The sequence below is a fragment of the Lolium rigidum genome, chromosome 1, assembly GCF_022539505.1.
Source record: "Lolium rigidum isolate FL_2022 chromosome 1, APGP_CSIRO_Lrig_0.1, whole genome shotgun sequence".
In the NCBI taxonomy this organism is placed as follows: Eukaryota; Viridiplantae; Streptophyta; class Magnoliopsida; order Poales; family Poaceae; genus Lolium; species Lolium rigidum.
Genome location: NC_061508.1, coordinates 267,346,081 through 267,357,794, shown reverse-complemented (window position 1 = coordinate 267,357,794; position 11,714 = coordinate 267,346,081). Strand labels below are relative to the sequence as shown.

Genomic DNA, 11,714 nt, shown 5'->3' with positions numbered 1-11,714 from the left:
AAATCGCTTGAATTAAAAACGTTAGGACTGAAATTTAAAACTAATATTTAAATTAAAATAACCTAACTACATGAAGCCATCATCCTCGTCCGTGGACTATCCATCACTCTTGCAATTCGATGTTGCAGAACTCTTGCCCTACGATGATGCAACTCTCTTGACCTTCGGCGAGGCACCTCTCTTGCCCTTAGTGTTCGGCATTAAGATAACTCTCTTCGGTCCACATCACGTGATATTTACAAGTAACCCCCTTTCGGTCTCATTCCTAAATGTTAGTTTAGTCCACCTTGCATTCAACCTTAGCAAGCCCGGGCCGACAGGAGTGCGCCCAGTGCGGCCGCACAGGGCCCATAAATTTTTGGGGCCCCAAAATTTCGTGTAGGCTTATGTAGGTATACAAGGCTGCAGGGAAAAAAAATAGCAAACCTTTCGCTGGGGTCTGGCCCGTGGCCGCCGGGGAAGTGAAAAGGGCCGGCCATTTGCAGTTTGCCAACTGAATCCGATCAGAGAGTAGCGAGGCTAGCTGATCGATTGATTAGGACGCCTCTCGCATCCCGATACCTGATCACCAGCATCAACGGCAGGGCCCCTGATCGAGGCGACGTGGACACTAGTGGCGACGTGAGACATACGTTCATCTTCTAGCCGAGATGCCAACGCCCCATTCTTCTTCTCGTTGAATCTTCTTCGCTTTGAATCGCCGTTATCAATCGATCATCCGATTCTCTTTGGATCGCATCATCAATCCCATAATCGATCCTTCTACCCTGTAATATTATGCAATCAGGATTTGAATAGGTACGATTTCATTTCGAAGAACACTAAAAGAATAATTTTCAAATAAACATTATGCAACCACGAGTTAAATAGGTATTCTCAATATATCAGATTGCTATGTATTATATTATGACATACTTAAATATTATAACTGTTGAATAATTCAAACATTTGAGTAAAATAGGGGCCTACTTTAAAGTTTCGCACGGGGCCCTAGATTTTACCGGCCTGGCCCTGAACCTTAGAAGTTATTGTTGTTTCCTCGGGGTCCGAGCAGGCCACCCTTTCCTAGTGAATGCCTTACCCGTCTTGCCAACGCATTAAGATTTGGCGCCATAGCTGGTTGCCAAGATTGACGTATGGCAAAACACTTACTGCAAAAGAAAAAAAGATGACTCTGACGTGTTTCTGAATTATTGGATGTTCAAGGTGAATGAAAGAGACAATTGGTGCATGATGCTTTTATCCCTGCTGATGATGCTGAAGCCATCTTACGGATCAGGCCATCAAGGCATGTAAACAAAGATATTCTTGTTTGGCTGCCGGAGCGATCAGATATTTTCACGGTATGATCGGCGTACATACTAGCTTTCAGTGAGTTGCCAAAGAAATGGAGATATGGGATCAAACCAGGATACACTTACATAAAGTGAAACCGCCTGATAAATCCTGGTATAACCTCCTTCAGGCTGGGTGAAGCTGACAGTCGACGGATCATTTTATGAAAAGAATAGCACAGCTGGCACTGGTATGATTCTCCGTGATGAGATCGGCCAAGTAATCTTCTCGGCATGCAGATTTTTGCCTTCCTGCGAGGAACCTTTTGAGGTTAAGCTGTGAGCATGCTCTGAAGGTCTGGCTCTGGCTTTACAACATAGCCAGCTACCGATCATTATTGATTTAGACCGTGCGAATCTTGTATCGGCAATTTAAAATCCGTACCAAGATCGGTCTCAATTTTTGCACATTATCTATGAGATTAAGGAGTTAGCTAGTTCTGGTAGAATATGTAATTTTGTAAAACTAGATCAAAGCTAAGTTAGGGTACGTCTAATTAGGCAAGGACAGAGCACAATACTTTAGACACTTTTGGTTCACCTCCCAATATTTTCTTTCACAAGCTTTGAGTTGGAACAGCTTCTAAGGGAAATCCAATTCAGCTCACGGGTGCGTATGAACTCGTTGTGTGAAAACACATTTTAACATGTTTAAAAAAATTAAAATAAATTTTTGCATGTATATTTAGGCATTCTACGTTCGCACACAACTTTTCGGGAAAAAAAATATTTTTATGCTCCAACACGACTACGTACAAGACATTTTTTTTAATCTTTTTTATACATGCCACATAAAATGTTATTTTTTTTATAAAAACTTGTGTACGAACATAGAATGTCAGCATGTACACCTGAAATTTTATTTTAGAATGTTTTGAATTTTTAAAATTCATTTTTAAATTATTTTTTATAATAGGTGCATATGCATGTATAAGCCAAAATGCCACCTCCAAGCTTGTAAGCCATATTTTGTTTAATAACAGTTTTAGTTTTAGGCAAAAGTCTGAAACAAACCTTGAATTCGTACCCCAAGTCTGAACCGAACCCTCACCTTTAAATCCCTGATTTTCGAACCCTTACCTCACAAATCCTTTTATCGGGCAATCTCGTTTGCAGGCTGGGTTTAGATGACGTGGTTGGGATTAAGAGGACAGTTGGGGATATGACGCCATGTTGTGCTGGTCTACCTATGTAAACGGACCTGGTTGTTTCGGCCCATCACCCACGATGCAAATTTCACGCCTCCTAGTGTCCGCGAAGATTCAGTTCCTTCCTGTTTCCCTTCCTTCTACCTTGGACGCAACGGCCATGGCGATCTACGGGTGATCACGACATAGGGAAGACGATCAAGGAGGATCGCATCTTTGCCAACGCCAAACCTCTGTCATCGAAGTCTCTAGGAGATTCTGCAAGAACTCGTTGTTCCTGAGTCACGGCAGCGGAGGTGATTCGCAACTCGCCGGAAGCGGAGACGAGAGGACGTAGGTAAATATTCAGAGCGACGGGAGGAGAGAAGGAGAGCCCGCGCCTCGCCGGCAGCAGAAGGAAACCGCTCGCCTCCTGTTCATCTGTCGTGCCTTGCGACACTTGGCGGGCAGAGAGATCACTCCCACCAAAATTCTAGCACCACAACGCACCACGTGTTGCGAAGACCGGTTTTTTTTATAGAGAATTCGGAAATTAGGGATTTAAAGGTGAGGGTGACTTGGGCTACAAATTCAAGGTTTGTTTCAGACTTTTGCCTTAGTTTTACCCCAAAAACACGCCTAGTATGCATGGAGTGGGATCTGACAAAGCCAAAATTATCGCGAGTGCCGTCATGGCGGCAGCGCCTTTTTGCCGTTACACTCGCGTGTGATTCTTTTTGTTCGTTTCACCAGACAGGGTGGTTCTTCGTGGCGAGTGGCGACAGCCAGGAACGAACCCCGGCGTGACCCCACAGCCCAATCCCAGCGCCTCCCGCAATGGGCCTCCTCGCCGCGGCGGTCGCCGTCGACGCCGGCGCCGAGTCCATCCTCTGCTCGGTCACGGACGTTCCCACCGCCGTGGCCGACGCGGACGCGCTCTTCTTCGAGCGCTGGATGTTGTCGGTGGAGACGGGCGACGCGGGGCCGTGGCGCCAGGTGCCGGCGCGCTGCGGGGCCTTCGTCCGCGCGTACATGGAGGGCGAGCGCTACGCGTCCGACTGCGCCGCCGTCGCCGCCGAATCCCTCGCCTTCGCGTCGCAGGCGCTCGCGTCGGGCGACGGGGGTGCCACTGCCAAGCCGGCGTGGGTGTTCGACGTCGACGAGACGCTGCTCTCCAACGCGCCCTGGTACGCCGCCAACGGATGGGGGTAATTCACCACGACCCACCTCTGTTTTTTTCCTGGTACACTGGCTCTGCGTGCACAAATCAATCAGCGGTCATTATCGAATCAATCAGTCACAATTCTTTCTGCTGTTTTTTGTCAACAGCCTATCACTGTAGATAGTGGTACTACTTTCGGTCGAGCCTATATAGTATACAACACTACTGTACACACTTAAAATTCATCATCTCAGCATAAATTTGGTTTCGCTTGTAAATTAGTTTCTGTAACCGGCTTTATTCCATACCGCGTTTCCTCAATTGATGATAACAAGGTAGAAATACGTGAGGCTGACTGTATCTCATAGTAAAAGTCTATTCTGGAAATACTGTGTACTGTAACCAGGAAGGAAATTGTTGATAGTTTCTGGCAGGTAACTTAGATTGTAACACATAGTGCATAACTCGCATAAGAAATAGGAAATATTGTGTGATGTGCTTGTCTTCTTAAGTTTATCACTAAGTTAGTCGTTATCCTGACAAACCGCACCGGGCTCATAGCATGTTCTCTTTAGCAGAGCCATAACTGTCACTTGCAAGAGGACAGCAAAGCCATACTCCCCTTTGAAAATTTTGTAATCTAAAGGGCATCAACATCATTGCATCGGCTGCATCTTCATTGCAAAGAACAAAGTGTCAATGTTGGGTTACAAGTATATTGTTCAAAACAGAGCAATAGGGCTGAAAAAACCACCGTATGCCACATTTCAGCCAACAAAATTATCAGCTGCTAAGCTTACTACATGGAGGTTTATTTTATTTTATTTTTGCAACTCAGCTTGACTTTCAAGTCCTCCCACCAGTGTATGCTGCAGACATCAACCATATACTAATCCCCCACTTTCCTGTCGAAGCTATAATTTCCGCATTTGTTCTCATTTTCTTCTTCGGAGCGACCGAAACATCAGTGGAGTCAACTCTTTCTGCTAAAAATTAACAATACATTGATTCATCACCTGCAACTCGGAGTCACGATAAAGCAACTCCAGTTTCCTAGCATCTGGGTTAGTTTGCATTGTAGAACCTGCAGTAAGCTCCAAGGAGCATGATTGGTACATGTTTCATCTCTCAATATTCAAATTTCCCAAAAGGGCAGATGGTCTATAATATCAATTGTATTCTACTTTGTAGCTCTATTGAACAAGATTGGTACTTCGTTTTTTCACACTTCCACTGATTTCGCAGATTGGAGGAGTTAGACGATGCCACATTTGATGCATGGGCTGACGTTGCCAAGGCACCTGCATTACTATCTAGCTTGAAACTGTACAATGAACTTCAGGGACTTGGTTTCCATATTATCCTCTTAACTGGCCGAACTGAATCGCAGCGTAATGCTACAGAAGAAAATCTCTTGTTTGCTGGCTACCAATCATGGGAAAAACTCACTATGAGGTATTTGCTACAACTCTTGCATTGAACGAGCCAGCTACTCATTGTATCTTTGTCTGCATAGGAAGCCATCTTACTTGAATTAAGGCCCTGTTTGTTTGGGCTGGAGCTTGAGCTTTTACTGCTTTTGGGTCTTTATAAGCACAAGCCCAGCCAAACACCTAACTTCTAGGCATGGGCTTCTACAAGCACTTCTCACATTTACACTTGAAGCCCATAAGCACGTCCCGGGGTACTTTCCGCAGCTTCCCGTGGCTTCTCACTTACAAAACGAACCGGTATACACCAAAAGTTTGTGTTATCCCCCATCGCTCCTTTAGCCCAAAATGATATATTTTTTGCATCTTGAGAAAAAATTCAGATTCTTAGTTAATTAATATTTTATAGTAAAATATTTTTAAATAGAAAATAATAAGGAAAATAATATTTTTGTTATTACTAAATAATAAGGAAAATAATATTTTTGTTATTACTAAATAATAAGGAAAATAATATTTTTGTTATTACTAAATAATAAGGAAAATAATATTTTTGTTATTACTAAATAATAAGGAAAATAATATTTTTGTTATTACTAAATAATAAGGAAAATAATATTTTTGTTATTATTAAATAATAAGGAAAATAATATTTTTGTTAATATTAAATAATAAGGAAAATAATATTTTTGTTATTATTAAATAATAAGGAAAATAATTTTTTTTATTATTTTCTATTTTACATTTGACCAATGTACCAGCCGTCCTTGATGCAGTTCGCCAAACAACAATTTAACATTTGACCAGCCATCCAGCTCCAGCTGGACGCAGTTTGCCAAACAGCAATTTTACATTTGACCAGCCGTCCAGCTCCAGCTGCTTCTCAGATCTTACCAGCTCCAGCTGCTTTTCGTTCAGCTGCAGCCCAAACAAACAGGCACTAAAGCAGCTTCTAGAAGTCTCGGGTTTCCAAAAGAACTTATTGTTAAGTTAGCATGACTTATCCTTGGAAAGCTCCCAGTGAAACGCTTCACAGTTTAACTTATAGGAATGCGTTGAATGCTGATCAATGTGAGGACGGATGCTAAATTCTATGAAACTTTAGTGCCAGTGGTGTTTCTTTGATTACTACTGATCTATACTTAGCTTTTGGGCGCCTTGCCATATATATTGGTTTTTAAATCTGTGGCGGATTATTACGAAGTTAAGCTGTCAACCATCTTTCTTATACTTTGAGTTGCCATCTAATGTGCCTCGTTTTAGATCAGTGTGAACCATCTAGGTTTATCCAACTCATTCCCCTTCTTACTTTTGCTTGTGCTCTCGCTAGACACACAGAAGGAAGATACAAGTACAACCATTAAAAAAAATACTCGATTTTTTCTAGCCAACTCTCATTCTCCTCTGTGTTTATGTTACTGTAACCTTTTAATGTGCCGTATGCAGATTAGCAGAATTTTTTTATGTTACAAACACTTCAGCATATGTGTTAATCAGAAGTATGTTTATGCTGCAGGCAACCCTCTGATATGGGCAAGACAGCTGTGCAGTACAAATCAGAGAAGCGGGCTGTGCTGGAAGCGGAAGGATTCAAGTTACTTGGAAACTCTGGGGATCAATGGAGTGATTTGATTGGATTACCAGTGTCAACGAGATCCTTCAAGCTTCCGAACCCAATATACTATGTCACCTGATTTTATCGGCAACTATGGAGAATATTGCTATTCTTGTCTTACAACATTCCTAACATTTCTACGGCCCCAGGCCGCTAGATATCATGTTCTACGAAGTGAAAGCTGTGCGACGCACCGGTAATTTAGTAGCTCATAAGCTAGCTACGGAAGGCTATATGGATAAATGTACTCAAACCTGGTTCAGTGAAGCGCCGAACTGTATCAAGTCGGTGTTGTCCGCTGATGTTGAATGAATGAATAACAGCATTTTCCTCTCAAAGAAAAAATTGATAAAGTTGGTTGTAGCACCTTTGTAACGAAATAATTTAGTCTCAGGACATCTTCAACGCCCCGATCCAAACGGATTGAAAGTGTCCGTTTAAGTTCGGCTTATCAGAAAATGGGTAAATTCCACACCAGTGGCTCGACGCAAATTGACTGGCAGCCGATGCATTTAGGGATTTTTCGATAAAGAGCATATATTAATATCATGGAGATACCAATTACATCCAGCCCTGCAACAACATCATACCCTAATGGCATAAAGGATGCACATAGCTAAAAAAAAAGAGAAAAGAATTACAAAAAATAAAGATCCTGCTATATAGAGCCATAACTTGAAGCAGCAACACTGACACCGCCAAGACAACACCAGAAGCTCAGCTTCTCCATAAGTGACGCCTCCAATAAGGAAACAGTGCAGGAACGCTATCGTCGCCCGATCATAGATCTTAGGTTTTCACCCTGAAGAAAGTCATCTCTCTCAAAACAATGTCTCCAACAAGAATATTGCCAGGCACAACCAATTAAGCTCAGACCTTGGGTTTTCACCCTGAAAGATAAGACTCTGAACTTCTCCTGTGCAGCCGCCCCCACATACCAGTCGCTGTTACAAGACACGAATCGCCAAGCCAATTCCACCTCAGCACCAAGATCTGACCATCATAGCTGTTCCACCTATCTCGGCTTGATGACCTTCTCTGGTAGCACCATGGAAAGAAAAACGAGCTCGATGATATTAACAGCCAGCAGAGCTTCAAGGCGCTCCCTCTGATACCAAACTGCCAGATAAAAAAACATGGGTGCGCACGACCGAAAACACCCAATCCAGCAATCTTCAGGCATTGTTCACACAATGAGTTTCGCCGGCAGGGTCTTTTTCGGAACACGACAATCCATCCAGACTGGTTGGAACAAGCATCCGACAGATCTTCAAACTTGGTGCGAGAAGAATCCTAGAACCGCCACCTATATTCTCCGACGCGGACGAACCGGCCCCCATGCCGCCATCCGCCGCCTGACAACGACGAAGGAGGTTATCACCTAGCTTAGTCATCGACGCCAAGCCCATGGCGGCCGCAGAAAAGAAGACTCGGTAGCAGGTTGCGTTCCCCGGCTAAGACCGGCGGCGCTGCCATGATCGCCCGAGCGAATCTGCGAAAGCCATCGTCGTGGCAGACCGTAGATGACGAAGCAACGACCAGGTGGGCCTAGATCGGACCCATGCCGCCGCCAGCTCGCCGTGTCGCCGCCTCCCACCGCCAGCATCCCGCTCCCCATCGCCTCGCCGCCACATCCGCCGCGCCAAGCCCACCCGTCGCAGCACCGCTAACGGAACGCGCCGCCTCCACTGCCCTCTACCGTTTGGTGGGAAGGGTGTGATACGTCTCCGACGTATCGATAATTTCTTATGTTCCATGCCACATTATTGATGATATCTACATGATTTATACATACTTTATGTCATATTTATGCATTTTCCGGCACTAACCTATTAACGAGATGCCGAAGAGCCGCTTGTCGTTGTCGCTGTTTTTGGTTTCAGTAAATCCTAGTAAGGAAATATTCTCGGAATTGGACGAAATCAACGCCCAGGGGCCTATTTTGCCACGAAGCTTCCAGAAGACCGAAAGGGAAACGAAGTGAGGCGACGAGGCGGCGACACGCCAGGGCGGCGCGGCCCACCTCCTGGCCGCGCGGCCCTATTGTGTGGGCCCCTCGCGTCGCCTCCTGACCTGCCCTTCCGCCTACTTAAAGCCTCCGTCGCGAAACCCCCAGTACCGAGAGCCACGATACGGAAAATCTTACTGAGACGCCGCCGCCGCCAATCCCATCTCGGGGGATTCAGGAGATTGCCTCCGGCACCCTGCCGGAGAGGGGAATCATCTCCCGGAGGACTCTTCACCGCCATGGTCGCCTCCGGAGTGATGAGTGAGTAGTTCACCCCCGGACTATGGGTCCATAGCAGTAGCTAGATGGTCGTCTTCTCCTTATGTGCTTCATTGTTGGATCTTGTGAGCTGCCTAACATGATCAAGATCATCTATCTGTAATGCTATATGTTGTGTTTGTCGGGATCCGACGGATAGAGAATACTATGTTATGTTGATTATCAATCTATTAGCTATGTGTTGTTTATGATCTTGCATGCTCTCCGTTATTAGTAGAGGCTCTGGCCAAGTTTTTACTCTTAACTCCAAGAGGGAGTATTTATGCTCGATAGTGGGTTCATGCCTCCATTAAATCTGGGACAATGATGTAAAGTTCTAAGGTTGTGGATGTGCTGTTGCCACTATGGATAAAACATTGATGCTATGTCCGAGGATGTAGTTATTGATTACATTACGCACCATACTTAATGCAATTGTCTGTTGTTTGCAACTTAATACCGGAAGGGGTTCGGATGATAACCCGAAGGTGGACTTTTTAGGCATAGATGCATGCTGGATAGCGGTCTATGTATTTTGTCGTAATGCCCAATTAAATCTCACTATACTTATCATATCATGTATGTGCATTGTCATGCCCTCTCTATTTGTCAATTGCCCGACTGTAATTTGTTCACCCAACATGTTATTTATCTTATGGGAGAGACACCTCTAGTGAACTGTGGACCCCGGTCCTATTCTTTACATCGAATACAATCTACTGCAATACTTGTTCTACTCGTTTTCCGCAAACAATCATCATCCACACTATACATCTAATCCTTTGTTACAAGCAAACCGGTGAGATTGACAACCTCATCTGTTTCGTTGGGGCAAAGTACTTTGGTTGTGTTGTGCAGGTTCCACGTTGGCGCCGGAATCCCCGGTGTTGCGCCGCACTACATCCCGCCGCCATCAACCTTCAACGTGCTTCTTGACTCCTACTCGGTTCGATAAACCTTGGTTTCTTATCGAGGGAAACTTGCTGTTGTACGCATCACACCTTCCACTTGGGGTTCCCAACGGGCGTGTGCTTTTCGCGTCGTCAAGCTAAATTTCTGGCGCCGTTGCCGGGGAGATCAAGACACGCTGCAAGGGGAGTCTCCACAATCCAATCTCTTTACTTTGTTTTTGTCTTGCTTTATTTTATTTACTTTCTTGTTTGCTGCATTACATCAAAACACAAAAAAAAATTAGTTGCTAGCTTTACTTTATTTACTGTCTTGCACTCTATATCAAAAAAAAACACAAAAAAAAATTAGTTACTTGCATTCGCTTTACTTATTTCAACATGTTTCCTCCTAAGTTTATTCTTAAAGATGTACCGGTAGGCCGAGGGTCTATCCTCGGGAAAGATAATATAGAAGATTTTTCACTCATATTAGTACGGCTGAAGATTTTGAAGATAGACACTTGGTAGAACTTGCTCCTACTTATGAAATTGCTGTTGCTTCTTTAGTACACGCGTTAGAAGCTAGATTTGTTAATCTCAATCCCGTAATTCAACATATGTTTCTTACACTTAGTGATATGGAAGAAGGAGAAAGGAAAGATTTTGTATTAGAAACCCTTCTTAAAGAATTTGGGGGAATAGCAAGAGAAGCTAGAAAAGTCTTCACTAAATATAATATGCTAGGCTCTTATACCAATTTTGCCAGTACCCTTGAAAAAAATGGAAAAAGATAGACAAAAGTATACCAATCAAGTTAATTATGAGGGGGATATTAAAACCTCAATACCGTGCAAACTCTTAGGAATGTGCGAGGCACTAGAAAATAATTATGCTTGGCTTGTTCCCGAAAATTTGTTTGATGAAAATAGCAAGCCTAAGACTAATGAAAAGGGAGCCTCTGAAACTTACATAGATAAGATACAATGCATAGTTGAGAAAACTCGAAACCCCGCTGTCGATACTTCGTCTCTTGACAATACTTGATTTACACTTTCTGCGCCTAGCTGAAAGGCGTTAAAGAAAAGCGCTTATGGGAGACAACCCATGTTTTTAATACAGTAGTTTTATTTTATATTTGAGTCTTGGAAGTTGTTTACTACTGTAGCAACCTCTCCTTATCTTAGTTTTGTGCATTGTTGTGCCAAGTAAAGTCGTTGATAGTAAGGTTCATACTAGATTTGGATTACTCGCGTGAAACAGCATTTCTTTGTCTGTCACGAATTTCGACCTGCCTCTCTGTAGGTAGGTCAGAAAAATATGCCAATTTACGTGCGTGATCCCCAGATATGTACGCAACTTTCATTCAATTTGGGCATTTTCATTTGAGCAAGTCTGGTGCATCAATAAAATACGTCTTTACGGATCGTTCGTTTTGACAGATTCTCGCCTTTTATTTCGCATTGCCTCTTTTGCTATGATGGATGAATTTCTTTGTTTCATTAATGTCCAAGTAGCTTTGTGCAATGTCCAGAAGTGTTAAGAATGATTATGTCACCTCTGAACATGTGAATTTTTATTGTGCACTAACCCTCTAATGAGTTGTTTTGAGTTTGGTGTGGAGGAAGTTTTCAAGGATCAAGAGAGGGAGATGATACAATATGATCAAGGAGAGTGAACGCTCTAAGCTTGGGGATGCCCCGGTGGTTCATCCCTGCATATTTTAAGAAGACTCAAGCGTCTAAGCTTGGGGATGCCCAAGGCATCCCCTTCTTCATCGACAACATTATCAAGTTCCTCCCCTGAAACTATATTTTTATTCCATCACATCTTATGTGCTTTGCTTGGAGCGTCGGTTTGTTTTTGTTTTTGTTTTTGTTTGAATAAAATGGA

General features: G+C 43.5%; 1 protein-coding gene across 1 annotated transcript; it reads left to right on the top strand.

The window, feature by feature from the left end:
* The first annotated feature begins 3,298 nt into the window (after nt 1–3,298).
* On the top strand, nt 3,299–7,020 carry LOC124658472 (acid phosphatase 1-like). Its single transcript, XM_047196801.1, has 3 exons — nt 3,299–3,669; nt 4,869–5,078; nt 6,570–7,020. Exons 1-3 carry the CDS (start codon nt 3,299–3,301, stop codon nt 6,745–6,747), a joined length of 759 nt encoding a protein of 252 aa, XP_047052757.1. The 3' UTR covers nt 6,748–7,020.
* Nucleotides 7,021–11,714: the final 4,694 nt, after the last annotated feature.